The following is a 17196-nucleotide window of genomic DNA, read 5'->3' as shown; positions in this document are numbered from 1 at the left end:
TCTATTTCCGTGCATTGATTGCTGAAGAAGGCTTTCTTATCTCTCCTTGCTATTCTTTGAAACTCTGCATTCAAATGGGTATATCCTTCCTTTTCTCCTTTGCTTTGCACTTCTCTTCTTTTCATAGCTATTTGTAAGGCCTCCTCAGTCATTTTGCTTTTTGGCATTCCTTTGTCTTCTGGATGGTCTTGATCCCTGTCTCCTGTACAATATAATGAACCTCCATCCATATTTCATCAGGCACTCTGTCTATCAGATCTAGTCCCTTAAATCTATTTCTCACTTCCACTGTATAATCAGAAGGGATTTAATTTAGGTCATACCTGAATGGTTTGTTGGCTTTCCCCACTTTCTTCAATTTAAGTCTGAATTTGGCAATAAGGAGCTCATGATCTGAGCCATAGTCAGCTCCAGTCTTATTTTTGCTGACTGTATAGATCTTCTCCATCTTTGGCTGCTAAGAATATAATCAGATTTCGGTGTTGACCATCTGTTGAGGTCCTTGTGTAGAGTCTTCTCTTTTGTTGTAGGAAGAGGGTGTTTTCTATGACCAGTGCGTTCTCTTGGCAAAACTATATTAACATCTGCCCTGCTTCATTCTGTACTCCAAGGCCAAATTTGCCTGTTACTACATGTGTTTCTTGACTTCCTCATTTTGCATTTTGGTCCCCTATAATGAAAGGGACATCTTTTCTGGGTGTTAGTTCTAAAAGGTCTTGTAGGTCTTCATAGAACTGTTCAACTTCAGCTTCTTCAGCATTACTGCTCAGGGCATAGGCTTGGATTACCTTGATTTTGAATGGTTTACCTTGGAAATGAACAGAGATCATTCCGTCGTTTCTGAGATTGCATCCAAGTACTGTATTTCGGACTCTTTTGTTGACTATGATGGCTACTCCATTTCTTCTAAGGGATTTTTGCCCACAGTACTAGATATAACGGTCATCTGAGTTAAATTCACCCATTCCAGTCCATTTTAGTTCACTGATTCCTAGAATATCGAAATTCACTCTTGCCATCTCCTGTTTGATCACTTCCAATTTGCGTTGATTCATGGACCTAACATTCCCAGGTTCCTATGCAGTATTGCTCTTTACAGCATCAGACCCTGTTTCTGTCACCAGTCACATCCACAACTGGGTGTTGTTCTTTCTTTGGCTCCATTCCTTCATTCTTTCTGGAGTTATTTCTCCACTGATCTCCAGTAGCATATTGGGCACATGGGAATGCTGGTTTTATCGTATAATTTATCTTAGCCTCAGTATGCTGCTGAGTGCAGATGAAAGCACAATGAACTTTGAGTCATAGCACTAATGAAATTAACATTTAGCAGCTATTTCTTAATTGGAGAAGGAAATGGCAACCCACTCCAATGTTCTTGCCTGGAGAATCCCAGGGACGGGGGAGCCTGGTGGGCTGCCATCTATGGGGTCGCACAGAGTCGGACACTATTGAAGTGACTTAGCAGCAGCAGCAGCAATTTCTTAGGCTCCAAAAAATATAGCAGGCCATTCGTGTGAATTCTCTTACTTAAAAATCACAAGATCCTGGGATTTTTTTTTTTTTTTCAAAAACAATTTTAGGAATCTTTACTTAAAAACAACCTTATCTTAAAATGGAGTAACTTTGGTTTTACAAGCAACAAGCAAAGTACAGAAGCAAAAATGCATTACAGGAGCATTAAGTTCTACATTAGGTCACAGCGTCTAATCTGAAATCACACCCATAATATCGTTTTTCAGGATAGCTGGGAAATAGTTATATCCCAGGATTTCTGAACCATAGCTACTCTATTTTGAGTTTTAATTGTAAAAAAAAAAAAATTTTTAATAGCCAAAGCAGATTTCACCATTAATGACGTCAGTGTTTTTCTAGGTTTGAGAAGATGCAAGAATTGGAACTCATAAAACCTTTTTCTGAAAAGATCTAAGTATCTGAAGGCCTGTTCTGCCAGGTTTTTTGTTTTTTTTTTTCAGAGCACAGAGTGCCTCATTCCTGATTTTCACCCTGAACTTCTTTCGGGGGTGTTGAAGGTCAGCAGCTTGCAATGGTCATGATGTAATCTTTGTAGAGGCACCTCATCACCAATTTTTAAATATAGGTCTCTCTCTCTCTTCCTCTTTTTACGTTCCTCATGTCTGCTCTCCCTCTATCTCACTATATGTAGTAATATGCTAATAGCCATTTAATTAAAAACTGTGACTTTTATATTAATTCTCTTAACTAGAGCAAGTTTAAAATACTGTAATCAGTTGCTAGGAACTATATACCTATATATATAGTCAATGTTTACTTTTGACATTAATTACATTTTTAAAGATAGTATAGATCTAATCATACTTCATGCTCAAGTCTCCCAGAAACAATAAGATCTTACTGTTAAAAGTGATATATACATTTAGATAATGATACAGGTATCATCTTTATCCCCCAATCTTGATGTTTCAAAGGTTTCCTTTGTATTAAGCTGTAAAATGGCATATTCATTGCCATTAATTTAAGAAAATTTTATACAAGCCGCCAATTATTTAAGAAGCATATGCATTGACATTTTAATTGACTTTCTGGTAATTTAAATTTCTATCAGTTTTGCATAAATTACTAAATAATTGTTTTAGTACTTTTCATTAGAGTCATTAATATAAAGTTACGAGTTAGTCATTTCATTCTCCCTGTTACTACTAACTCATTAAAGTATGAAATATCATTAATGTTTCTGAATCTTTTAAGAGGAAATGCTTAAATAATGTTTTCATCTTAAAGCAGGCATAAGAAGTGATAGGACCACTTGCTTTAAGTGTGTGAATTTTAGAATATTCCACAGTTTCTGATGAGTGTTTTGCCTGGTAAGTAACAAAAGGCTAAAATATGATTAGAGGTGCATGTGGGATTAGGGAAAAGGTAGAACAGGGGTTATACATTAGAAACTATTAAGAGTAAGATGAAAAACAACCAACATGCTCTGCCATTCTGTCAAATGAGAGGATTTAGTGGAACAATTGTGTAAAGTAGTTCATGAAAAGACATTCTCCAAATACAAATGTGAAATAGAGGAAATGCTATGATTTGTTCATGAAACTAAGTGTATTAAAGGGAAATCATTGTTCTCTAATCTGAGTTTACCTGCAATTTTAAACATCAAGTTTATGGTAAGAGACAATATTGTTGTGATAGCATACCACAAAGTAGCTATGTAGCAAGATTAATATATTTCAACACTTAATTGGCCATTCCTCAAATTTTAACTTTTATAAAAAATCATATCTGAAGGAAACTTACATTGCATAATTCAAGGACTTAACCCTGACATATGTGTTTGCTAATCTTATTTAGTTTTCCTAATAGGGAAATATCTTTGCCACTAATAATCTTTCCCATAAGGTATTAACATACACAGATGATGATCCCCCATTACTTTCCTGGCATTTAATTTAATGACTTCATGATTATTATACAGTTTTTATCAGCCTCAACTACTTAAAGCTACTATGTGGGTAAAATCATGTTTTCATATACTCCAAATATTTGTTAAGAAACTTATATGGGCACTGTGGAGAAAAAATGAATTACATATTCATATTGCTCTCATGTTGGAGAAGGCAATGGCAACCCACTCCAGTACTCTTGCCTGGAAAATCCCATGGACAGAGGAGCCTGGTAGGCTGCAGTCCATGGGGTCGCTAAGAGTCGGGCTCGACTGAGTGACTTCACTTTCTCTTTTCACTCTCATGCATTGGAGAAGGAAATGGCAACCCACTCCAGTGTTCTTGCCTGGAGAATCTCAGGGACGGGGGAGCCTAGTGGGCTGCCGTCTATGGGGTCGCACAGAGTCGGACACAACTGAAGCGACTTAGCAGCATTGCTCTCATGTAAAAGTCATTTCCCCTATGGGAAAATCATAGGGAAAGAGAAATAGACTGGAGTTGGGAGTTACGGGCCTATATCTTTGCTCCACTGCCTATCAGCTATCTTGATTTAAACAATTTACTTATCAATTCTGAGCTGTGATTTCTTCAGTTTCAATTCAGGGAAAACAAAACTACACTTTGACATAAAAAGTCATTCAATATGTAACCTTATTATATATCAATAAGAAGGGAATATTGACAAAGTAATAAAACAATTTATGAAAAACTGTTTCTCAAATATCTGAATTCCATGGAAAAATGTGCTTATCCATAAAACAGGATATACTTCTAGGACATAGAAAATGTATTTTTATATATGCTTAAAATATATATTAAAATATATAATAAAATTATATATTAACACATATAATTCATAACTTATATTTGATACAAATCATATTAGCTTCACCTGAAAAGTGTTTTTAAATTACATGGTTATTTCCTAAAAGATGTTTCAAATATATTTACATAAAATATATAGTCTCCCTTTAACTCTTGATATTAATAACATGATTAAAAACTAACTCTGAATAAGAGTCTCTAAATAGACCACTTGAATTTTCTTAACGATCGACATTTCTTTACAGTCTTATGATTCTTCAAAGCACTGTTCCAAGAACACAATTATTGGATTGAAAAGGAAAATATTATGATGTTTTCACATTCTCCTATCATTCCAGTTCATTAATTTAACCATGTAAGTGAGCCTCTTAACATGGAATGCTTTGCACAAAGCACTAATGATAAACTATTGAGTACCAAGCACTGCCTTCAGGAAGTTTTTGCCCAAGGAGAAAGAGAGATGCATAATAACTAATCACACATAAATATCAAATTATAAAATGAAGTCTTGTAAAGAAAAGTAACTAATGGGATTCATAACTGAAAATTTATTTTCAAATCAATCATGCAATGTATCACAGGAGGGAGTAAAACAAGTTACTGGAAATCCTCATAATGGTACAGCTATCCAGAAAATAAGTTTAAAAACACATCTTTCCTCACTTACTGAAATGAAAAAGAAGACTAAGTCTCCCATTATGCAACATGCCACTACATGCTGAGTATTTAAAGATAATTTCAGAAAACTTGCTTTTCATAAATGGGAAAAAATCTTCATATTGTTCTTCTCTATCATGGAAAATTTAGTGATAAAGGTTCTAAATATTGTCTAAATTATTGGATTATTTAATGTATCTGAAGATGAATAAAAATCTTGACATTGCATGTAAAATAATGTGTGTGTGTGCATTCATACTTCAAATAGTTACTATTTAGATTTAATTCATGTGTCAAGGACAATGGGACAATGAACAGGGTGTTCACTAAAAAATGGGACACAAAAACATGTAATAGTCTTGGACCTGATTCTATTGTGAACTTGATCATGTTGTTTAACATATCCCAGTCCCTTTTGCCTTCTAATCTGAGGATAAAATTGCATGTTTTACCTACAGAGAGGTTTTTAAAACATTATATTCAAATAAATGCTGCATCAATAGGTTCTGTGTCTACTTATTCTATATGATGTCACAGGGGTTTCTATAACTTACAGTGGTCACCAGGTTCCATAGGACCTGTATTTTCATTTGTAGAATAAGTTAGTATTTTAGCTACATTTAAAAATGCTTATTTCAAAGCCCAAAAAGAGAGCTATGCATTGGTTTCCTAATATTGATGCACCAAATTACTGTAAACTTAGTAGTTTAAGCAACAGAAATTCACTATCTTGCAGTCTGGAGAACTGAAGTTCAAAGTGAATTTAACTGGGCTGAACTCAAGGTGTCAGCAGTACTGCATTTCTTATGGAGACTCCAGGAGAAAATCTGTTCCTTAGCTTTTCCAGCTTGTAGAAGCTGCTTGTCCTTCTTTGGTTTGTGTGCCTGTTCTAGTTTCATAGTCAGAAACTGCATCACTCAAAGCTCTGCTTTCACTGTCTCCTCTCCTACTCTCTCTTTGATCCTCCTACCTTCCTTTGATAAGGACACCTGTGAATACTTTGGCCCATCCAGATAACCTAGGGTTCAGTTCAGTTCAGTTCAGTTTAGTTCAGTCGCTCAGTCATGTCCGACTCTTTGCGACCCCATGAATCACAGCACGCCAGGCCTCTCTGTCCATCACCAACTCCTGAGTTCACTCAAACTCGTCTCAATCGAGTCAGTGATGCCATCCAACCATCTCTGTCGTCCCCTTCTCCTCCCGCCCCCAATCCTTCCTAATTTCCTATTATTAAGATTTTAACTCAATCACATCTATAAAGTTCCTTTTGTCATATAAGGTGACATATTTAAATATTCCAGGGATTAAAGTCCAAGCAATTTTGGAGGGCCATAATTCATAGCATAATATCATATATACCATCATAAAGTCTTATGAGGCAAAATATATTTTCAGACTTCTTTGCTGTTGTTCCAAAATCATTTGCCTTTTATTTTCCCTGACAATCTTTCTTCCTTTTCTGAAAGATACTCTGAGCATTTAAAGTGTAAAATACTTTATTTTTACATCTTTAAACTAAGAAATAATGTTGAAAAACTAGAAAATTAGTTAACAACTAATTATTACCAAATTACCCAGAAATTGTAGCAATACGTATATTCTCAAGAGAAATACACATAAATGCTTACAAAATATTTAATACATGTGTATGGCAATATTATTTAATAAAGACCCAACTGGATGAAAAAAAGTCTACCAACAATAGAATGGATAAATAAAGTATATTCATAAAATGGAATCCTATATAGCAATGAAAGTTAAGTTCCATACTATTGCTACAATAATATAAAGGTTCAGTTCAGTCACTCAGTCGTGTCCGACTCTTTGCGATCCCATGAATCACAGCACGCCAGGTCTCCCTGTCCATCACCAACTCCCGGAATTCACTCAAACTCATGTCCATCGAGTCGGTGATGCCTTCCAGCCATCTCATTCTCTGTTGTCCCCTTCTCCTCCCGCCCCCAATCCTTCCCAGCATCAGAGTCTTTTCCAGTAAGTCAACTCGTTGTATGAGGTGGCCAAAGTATTGGAGTTTCAGCTTTAGCATAAGTCCTTCCAATGAACACCCAGGATTAATCTCCTTTAGAATGGACTGGTTGGATCTCCTTGCAGGCCAAGGGACTCTCAAGAGTCTTCTCCAACACCACAGTTCAAAAGCATCAACTCTTCGGCACTCAGCTTTCTTCACAGTCCAACTCTCACATCCATACATGACCATTGGAAAAACCATAGCCTTGACTAGACGGAACTTGGTTGGCAAAGTAATGTCTCTGCTTTTTAATATACTATCTAGGTTGGTCATAACTTTCCTTCCAAGGAGTAAGCATCTTTTAATTTCATGGCTGCAATCAGCATCTGCAGTGATGGACTGGAATGGGTGAATTTAACTCAGATGACCATTATATCTACTACTGTGGGCAGGAATCCCTTAGAAGAAATGGAGTAGCCATCATGGTCAACAAAAGAGTCCGAAATGCAGTACTTGGATGCAATCTTAAAAATGACAGAATGATTTCTATTCGTTTCCAAGGCAAACCATTCAATATTACAGTAATCCAAGTCTATGACCCAACCAGTAAAGCTGAAGAAGCCAAAGTTGAACGGTTCTATGAAGACCTACAAGATCTTTTAGAACTAACACCCCCCAAAAAACACAAAGGTAATGTTGAGTCAAAGAAGCCAGAGGCAAAATAATTATGTGATTTCATTTAGATAAAAGATTTAAGACCCAAAAAACAGATTTGTTTCATCAGAAGTCAGGTAGTGGTTGGTATCCTTAGGATGGAAATAGTACTGAGTTACAGGGAGCACAACTGATACTCAGTATTGCTTGCAGTGTTTTATTTCTTAATTTGAAACATGTATAATCAGTGATAATTCAGTAGCATATATACTTCTGTCTTGTCTAACCATCTGTATGGATAATTTATTTCATTGAACATATTTATTATCAAAAAACAAGATTATAATATTAGATTATAAAAGTATATTATCTTATAAAAGTATTAATCAAATATATTCTGGTTATAAATGATATACTGTTTTAAGAATGAGAATACCAAAAGCCTGAGGGTAAAAAGATGTTCCCGCCCAATTCTAATAAAGAAAGTTGTAGATTTATTACTATTAAATAAAATAAATTTTAAGATCAATTCATCTCAGAAACAGAGTGACAACAAAATGTTTAGTTCACCGAGAAATATAATAATAATTTAAACTTTCAGTTCCGTTCAGTTCAGTTCAGTCGCTCAGTCATGTCCGACTCTTTGAGACCCCATGAATCACAGCACGCCAGGCCTCCCTACTTACATATACCAAATAATGGAGCCTTCAAAATATATTTTGAAATGGACATATATACAAAGAAAATTATACAAACTTACAGTCATATTGGGAGATTTAAGCATATCTCTTTCAGTGTCTAATAACAGCATTTACAAATAGTTATTACAGAGATGATCTGAATAAGATTAACAAATTTATTCAAAAGATATAATGAATACTGCAACTAGCCCCTGATATATACCTATTATGACAGGTGGAAAAATGATCTCAGAATAATGTTCACTCAGAACCTGTGAATATGCTATATCAAAGACAAAAAAAGCTTTAAAAATGGAATTAATATTACAGATATTATAATAGGAAGATATTTGAATTATCAGTTTGGACACAAATCTAATTACATGAGCATTAAAAGCAGAGAACTCTCCAACTGATGCAGAAGAGTCAGAAAACTTCCTCCATCTGGAGACAGAAGAGGGAGTGGCAGAAAGATGAGGTAGAAAGAGAAACTAAAGAATTTGAAGAATGAGAAGCTGGACTGCCATTTCCTACTCTGGAGATGGATGAAGGGAGCCACAAACCAAGAAATGCTCACAATTTCTAAAAGTTGAGAATGACCCCAGGCCAACAGCCAGCAAGGAATGAGGTCCTTAGTTCTACAACTTGATGAAACTGAATTCTGGCAACAGCCCTCTGAATTTGGAAGTGGAAACAGACGTAACTTCAGAGTTTTCAGAAAGCAAAGCATCCAAGTTGACATCATGATTTCACCCTTGTGAGACTCTAAGCAGATAATCAATTAATTTACACCTACCCAGACACATGTAGCTGTGAGAAAATAATGTGTTAAGTATGTGTTAACTTGAATTAGGAATAGGAAAATAATATGCTCTCCTGTATAAGAAAACTAAGTACATAATCAAAAGTTCAAATATCTGACCATAAAGAAAATCTGAATGAATTTTAAAGGATTAAATTCATACAGAAAATGTTATCTGACTGTAATACAAATGAGAAACACATTGGTAAAAAAATATATATATATAATTAAAGCAATCCGTATGTTTAAAATTTAAGAGATGTATTTCTAACCACAGAACAAAGAGGAAATCACAAAGGAATTTAGAGAACAGTTCAAATAAGTCCCTTGTGGGGCATAGTTTATGCATCAAAAAGAGAAATAAATAAAGCCACTGCTTATATGATCTAGAGAAATTGCTATGTGAGTGTTCAAGAGTGTATTCTTTTGTATTTTTTTAAAAAAAACTTGGCTGCACAGATTGGGGTGTTTGATCCTGACTAGGGGAATGCCAAAGAATGCTCAAACTACAGCACAATTGCACTCATCTCACAGGCTAGTAAAGTCATGCTCAAAATTCTCCAAGCCAGGCTTCAGCAGTACATAAACCGTGAACTCCCAGATGTTCAAGCAGGTTTTAGAAAAGGCAGAGGCACCAGAGATCAAATTGCCAACATCTGCTGGATCATGGAGAAAGCAAGAGAGTTCCAGAAAAACATCTATTTCTGCTTCATTGACTATGCCAAAGCCTTTGACTGTGTCGATCACGATAAACTGTGGAACATTCTGAAAGAGATGGGAATCCCAGACCACCTGACCTGCCTCTTGAGAAACCTGTATGCAGGTCAGGAAGCAACAGTCAGAACTGTACATGGAACAACAGACTGGTTCCAAATAGGAAAAGGTGTACGTCAAGGTTGTATATTGTCACCTTGCTTATTTAACTTATATGCAGAGTACATCATGAGGAACGCTGGGCTGGAAGAAGCACAAGCTGGAATGAAGATTGCTGGGAGAAATATCAATAACCTCAGATATGCAGATGACACTACCCTTATGGCAGAAAGTGAAGAGGAACTCAAAAGCCTCTTGATGAAAGTGAAAGAGGAGAGTGAAAAGGTTGGCTTGAAGCTCAACATTCAGAAAACAAAGATCATGGCATCTGGTCCCATCACTTCATGGGAAATAGATGGAAAAAGAGTGGAAACAGTGCCAGACTTTATTTTTTGGGGCTCCAAAATCACTGCAGATGCTGATTGCAGCCATGACATTAAAAGACGCTTGCTCCTTGGAAGGAAAGTTATGACCAACCTTGATAGTATATTAAAAAGCAGAGACATTACTTTGCCAACCAAGTTCCGTCTAGTCAAGGCAATGGTTTTTCCCGTGGTCATGTATGGATGTGAAGAAAGCTGATCGCCGAAGAATCGATGCTTTTGAATTGTGGTGTTGGAGAAGACTCTTGAGAGTCCCTTATACTGCAAGGAGATCCAACCAGTCCATTCTAAAGGAGATCAATCCTTGGTGTTCATTGGAAGGACTGATGCTAAAGCTGAAACTGCAATACTTTGGCCACCTCATGCGACGAGTTGACTCACTGGAAAAGACTCTGATGCTGGGAAAGGTTGGGGGCGGGAGGAGAAGGGGACGACAGAGAATGAGATGGCTGGATGGCATCACCGACTCTGTGGACATGAGTTTGAGTGTACTCCGGGAGTTGGTGACGGACAGGGAGGCCTGGTGTGCTGTGATTCATGGGGTCGTGGAGAGTCGAACACGACTGAGCGACTGAACTGAACTGAGGGATCAAACCCACTTCCCCTGAAGTGGAACCACCAAGTCTTAACCATTGGATTGCCAGGAAAATCCCAAAAGTGAACTTTCATAAGGCTGTTGATGAAGACATACTGAATTAAGTACATAGAACCCAAATGTTCAACAGTGAGTCAATGAATTAATTGTGGTATATTTATTGCAATAGATTCCTATATAATAGTGCTTCTCAAAATGTGAACCATGTATCCTTGAAAACTGAGATATTTTCAGGAGTCCATAAGATAAAAACTATTTCTATAATACTGTTGAAAGCAAAGTGAAAGTGTTATTTGCTCAGTCATGTCCCATTCTTTGTGACCCCATGACAGTAGCCTGCCAGGCTCCTCTGTTTATGGACTTCCCCAGGCAAGAATATTAGAGTGGGTAGCCATTTCCTTCTCCAGGGTATCTTCCTGACCCAGGTCAGGGATCCCTGACCTGGGTCTCCTGCATTGCAGACAAATTCTTTACCATGTGAGCCACCAGGGAAGCTCCATAATACTACTAAGGCATTTTTCACTTTTTTTTGTCTGTGTTGACATTTGCCCTCATGTACATTAGTAATGGTGGGTATAAATCTGCTGGTGCATTAACACAAGTCAGTAACTTCAAACTGCATTAGTAATCATCAGTCATTATTTTCTTTACTGCTGCACACTTGCAGTACAAAAAAAAAAGAAAAGAAACCCAGTTGTTCCTAAGAATGTTCCTGTTAAAGCTATAACTATTTTATTAAATGTCCATCCTGTAACTCTCCTCTTTTTAACAACCTGTGTGACAAAATGAAAAAAACAAACTTCCTTATGCCTACCAAAATATGATGGTTGGCTGAAGGAAAAACAGTTTGAGTTGTCAGCAGACTTCGCCACATTTTTCCATGGAACAACATTTTTATTTGAAAGAATGACTAACAGGTAAATTATGGTTAGTTACACTTAGGCATTTGTTATCTATTTCTCCCTTGCCCCTCCAAAAAAAGAAAACGAGCTTCACTTGTTACTTCAAGAAAAACAACTGGCAGATTTGCTGTCAATGATGAAATCTGAGTTTTCAATTAAAATCTTAAAATTTTAGAAAACTTCAGTCCACAACTACAAGCTTTAGAACGTCACCAAATTTATAGATTTTTCTGGTTAGTTCAATAGAAATAAAAATAAAGGTGATTTTTAAGTATTTTATAATGAAATATATCAATATATATCAATACTTGGAAGATCTCTAACTCAGTGAACCAATATATTTCAAATGACCAATGTATACATAATGTTAAAAATGCATGAGTAAATATAATCTATTACAATAGCAAGGTGAACCAAAGGAATTTAATGTTACAGAGTACAAAAAATGAATTGATTCAGTTTGAATTCAGCATTATAACTGTCAAGGTTTTGTGTAGTATCAAAGAAGAGTAACCATTTTTACATGCAAAAGCTATTAGAACACTCTTCCCTTTTAAAAGTAAATATATAAGTGAAATCACATCACTTCATACCCATCAAACAAAATAACATATTGCAAAATATTCCATAAAGAAGCAGATATGATAATAGAGCTATTTTCTAATAATTAATAGGCCAAATATTAAAGAGATTTGCAAAAATAGAGTACAATATATTCTCATTTTTTGCTTTGGAGAAATCTATTTAATATGAAGATATTACTTATGTCAACATGTAATGGGCTTATTCTGGATATTTTAAAATAATCAATGTACATTTTAAAATATTTCTTTTTTAACTTAGAGTAAGTATCGATAGATCAAACCCATAATATCTTTGGGGTTCTTAGTAAATTTTTAAAGTAAATAAACCTGAGACAAACAAGAACTTATGCTATTCAGAAATAAAAATGTAATTTCAGTACAGACTAATCCTACCTAAATAATGTTAGGCAAAAATAGCAAGTATATTAAAAAATAGTATAATTCTATCACATAAAATTTTCAATTCTTACTCTTATATTAAGAATAAAAAATGAGAATGTGATATAAAAGGAAATTCATAGAAAAATTTTTAAATAATTTATCTTCATTAGTTTTAGAAAAATTACATCCCATGAATGTGCTTTTTCTTATTTTTAATTTTTCTTTTCTGGTTTATAAAGTGTCAATTGTAAATTACCTTTTACATAATTGAGCTTATAATTATATGCAATAAATTATTAGCAAAATAGTAAATTATAGGCAAAATATCAGACAAATATTTGTTATGTAAAATTATGAATTATTAACCAAAAATAATTTGCAACTATTAGCTTTAATAGAACCTCCTAGAATCTGTTAAAACAAAATCACTTTTCATTTGTGGACATTTCAGTTTCATAGTTTCACATTTAGATCACATTTCTTCTTTTAATATCAAATTTCTCTAAATATTTCCCACTCTTTATATATATTTTAAACAATAAGAAAATGATTTGACAAAAATGTCTTCTAAATGTTAAAATCAGCAATTAAAATGCACACAGAAAGTCCACAGCCTCATAACTTATTTCTCAAAGTTTGAATTGATCAATATCCTAATGTAAATGATATATGTAATAGATATGATAAACAGTAATAATACAGACATAAATATGTTTATATATACTTATAGTAATTACTTTATATGAATGACATGTTCAAATCAACATGTCAGAATTTAATTCACACCACACACACGTATACAAAACTTGGGGATTTGATAAAAATGACTTTTAATACTCTTTCAGTTCTATTAGGTAAAATGTCTATAACTAACAGTTAATTTCATTTATGTTTTAGGTTAACAGGATTCCATCTGCCACCACCAGTAACGAGTACCAAATCTGTATTCTCACTACGTTTGACCAGTGATTTTGCAGTTAGTGCTCATGGATTTAAAGTATACTATGAAGGTAAGTGATGGTAATATAAAAAGACCATGCCCAACTTACTGTAACAAAACCAAAATTCTCCAGGGTAAAAATAGAAGAAAAATCACGAGGACAGAAGACATAGCTCATCATGCTATATCAAATCCTATACCAAGATTCACCTTCTCGATAATCATCAATACATAATAAAAAGCTACATTTGGTATGCTTTAATGCTTCATTGCAATGCACCTAGACAGACAAAAAGTTTTCCCTTAAATCTTAGGAGATGAAACCATGGCATCATTGTAGGTTTCAACCTTAATAAAAGAGAACAAAATGTGTCAGTGAAAGGAAACTAGGCCTAATTTGAAAGTGAAGTGAAGTTGCTTAGTCGTGTCCAACTCTTTGCGACCCCATGGCCGGTAGCCTACCAGGCTTCTCTGTCCATGGGATTTTCCAGGCAAGAGTACTGGAGTGGGTTGCTATTTCCTTCTCCAGGGTATCTTCCCGACCCAGGGATTGAACCCGGGTCTCCCTCATTGCAGGCAGACGCTTTACTGTCTGCTGCTGCTGCTGCTGCTGCTAAGTCACTTCAGTCGTGTCCGACTCTGTGTGACCCCATAGACGGCAGCCCACCAGGCTCCCCTGTCCCTGGGATTCTCCAGGCAAGAACACTGGAGTGGGCTGCCATTTCCTTCTCCAATGTGTGAAAGTGAAAAGTGAAAGGGAAGTCGCTCAGTCATGTCTGACTTGTAGCGACCCCATGGACTGCAGCCTACCAGGCTCCTCCGTCCATGGGATTTTCTAGGCAAGAGTACTGGAGTGGCTTGCCTTTGCCTTCTCCGTTTACTGTCTGAGCCAGGCCTAATTTGAGATTCAGGCAAAACAGACTCCACCCTATTCTCTGCATTTTGCCTATCTGCCATAAAATAAACTTGTAATTTGGGTTCTCCACAGTTAGCATCAAGAGAAAAGTTCATTAAGAGTCAAGACGACATTTTTCATTTAAAATCAGTCTTTCCATAATTCCATAATTTCCACAGATCCATAATTCCTTAATCAGAAAGAGGAAAACAAAGAAACCTTCAAAAAATCGAAGTTTGAAGCCATTAATAATCTTTATATTTCTTTATCCCACATAGTGTGTGTACTCATGTTTCACGATACAAATATTGTTTGACAATGGGATGATACCACAGGCTCTGATGATGGTGTTAGAAATGCACAGAATCTTGTGAAATGAAAAACAAAATTCTGAAGGCAAAAATAAACTTTTCTCATGTATGTGCATGTGCTCAGTTATGTCCAACTCTTTGCAACCCCATGGACCATAGCCCATCAAGTTCCTCGGTCCATGGGATTATCCAGGCGAGAATATTGGAGTGGGTTGCCATTACCTCCTCCAGGAATATGTTCTCAAGGGTTTATATACTGAGGTCATGTAGTTGTAATTTCTTCTGTGATTTGACAATAAAATTTCACCTAGTTTAGGGAAGGGTATGATTTTTACCCATAGGAATTGCATGACAAAATTCAGCTCACGTCCCCAGGACCACATAACCAGAATATACCACATTAACTCTAGCATCATGGTAAAACATATACAAATACAGTAACAAGGGTGATCACTTTCTAAAGCACATAATAATTCAAAATATAATATGTTTAAAGAGCACACTAGAAAAAAAATCATATATAAAATAGATTGATTTAGTATAAAGTTTAATAGTTTGCATGTGGGTGAAGTTTTAAGCTAAGAATTTCATCTAGTGCTTTCACCCTAGGGAAAAAAGTACCCTCTAGCAAACAATTAAGGAAAAATATTTTATCTTTTTGATGCCCTAAATAATGCCATATCACAGTAGTGGTGAAGACAATTTTCTACCTAATATATTTCTGAACTGTCTTTCTCTAGCAGGAGAGGATGCATTCCATGATTTAATTTCCTACATTGTAATAGTAATAATCATTATTTTTTAAGGTGCTTTCACAATAGCTGAATACTTTTATCTTGGCAACTTAATTCACACTTTCAAACACTATAAAACAAAGGTTTAATTTTAAGTGTAATTTTGGCAATATTTAAGAAGGTAGTAATACAATAATTTTATATTAAAGGCTCCATAATAGAGAACTCGAACTCTGCTCATCAAAGTATAAAGATATTTTAAGATAGTTTATTCTTTCAGCAAGTACTAAGTGTGCTGAAATTATCGGAAATTGAAATGATGTCATACTTTCTGGTTTGACTATCAAGTTTCATGAAATAGTTTCAAAAATATTTTCATAGCTCTCCATTGTTTCTACCTATACAACATTAAATTTCTGTCTTTTCTGCCTCAGTAAAAATGAATTCATATTTCTTCATGACATTTAAATGTATGCATGGGAGATCCTGACTTAAAATATTAATATAAGGTATTAGGCAACCAAGCAGTATTAAGGGATTGGTTATCAAACTGCAGAACATCATCAGGTATTGATTTGTGATGGGAATCTTCTAGCCTGTAATATTAGTTTTCTGTGGCTACCATAGAAAACTGTAGCTGAAAAGTCCTGGTAGTCTCTGCTAGTCCTCTGCTCAGCGTTTCATATGGCTGAAATAAAAATGTCAGCTGGTTAGGCCCTTATCAGGATGCCCTGGAAAGTACCTATTGCCCACAGTTTCTAGAGGCATCTCTCTTCCTTGCATGTAAGACCACATTTGTGAGCTAGTCACTGGTTCAATGAATCCTTTTCATACTTGAAATCTCTCTGACTTCCCCTTCTTAATTCATCTCTCTACTACCTTCTTTCCTCATTCATCTGTGACTTTAGCTGGGGAAATTTCTCAGCTTCTAAAGGCCAACGTCATTTGATGAGCTTTGATTACACAGGTAGACCCGATCTCCCTAAGTTTAAATCCTCAAGCATAATTCACATAAGCATAACAGACACCTGCAGACCTTTCTGCAGGGTAATATTCACAGGTTCCAGTGATTCTGGGGTATGGCAGGGTACGTTGTGCTTCTGCATGTTCAGTGACTTCAGTCATGTCCGACTCTTTGTGACCCTGTGAACTGTAGCCTACCAGGCTCCTCTGTCCAGGGAATTCTCCAGGCAAGAATATTGGAGTGGGTGGCTATGCCCTCTTCAAGGGGATCTTCCTGATTCAGGGATTGAACCTCCATCTCTTAAATCTGCATTGGCTGGCAAGTTCTTTACCACCAGTGACCCCTGGGAGGTTACGATTCATTAATCCTACCACACCACATGCAACACTATGTAACTGTGTTACATAGAGGGTGTAGCTACTAGTGTTTATTTAACCACAGCCAATGACACTATCAAGGCCTAACTGGTGTATTGTGAAGTTTAGAAAACTTGGTTTGAAATTTCAAAGCCTGTCCTCTAAATGTGCGCCTGTGCATGAATCATCAGAATGATCCTAATATCCGAATCTCGTTTATCATTTCATGTCCCTCTATATAATCATTTTTACACTAATTAATTTATCTTCTAAACTTTCCTGAGACATTGTTCTTGTGTATTAGAATTTATGAGATCTTTATTAAT

The 17196-nt window shown here is 35.6% G+C and overlaps 1 protein-coding gene across 4 annotated transcripts in view; it reads left to right on the top strand.

The window, feature by feature from the left end:
- Nucleotides 1-17196, top strand: part of CSMD3 (CUB and Sushi multiple domains 3) — a 1369436-nt gene that overhangs the window by 187218 nt on the left and 1165022 nt on the right. For all 4 annotated transcript variants that reach the window (XM_088844606.1, XM_088844605.1, XM_088844604.1 and 1 more), the window contains exon 3: nucleotides 13568-13680. In XM_088844606.1, coding sequence (XP_088700732.1) covers nucleotides 13568-13680 — 113 coding nt within the window. The remainder of the gene's footprint in view (nucleotides 1-13567; nucleotides 13681-17196) is intronic.

This window comes from Moschus berezovskii, chromosome 16 (assembly GCF_049115385.1).
Source record: "Moschus berezovskii isolate FMDL1 chromosome 16, NW_MosBer_1.0, whole genome shotgun sequence".
Classification (NCBI taxonomy): Eukaryota; Metazoa; Chordata; class Mammalia; order Artiodactyla; family Moschidae; genus Moschus; species Moschus berezovskii.
The sequence above is the reverse complement of the archived record's forward strand: the minus strand, read 5'-3'. Positions and strand labels throughout refer to the sequence as shown.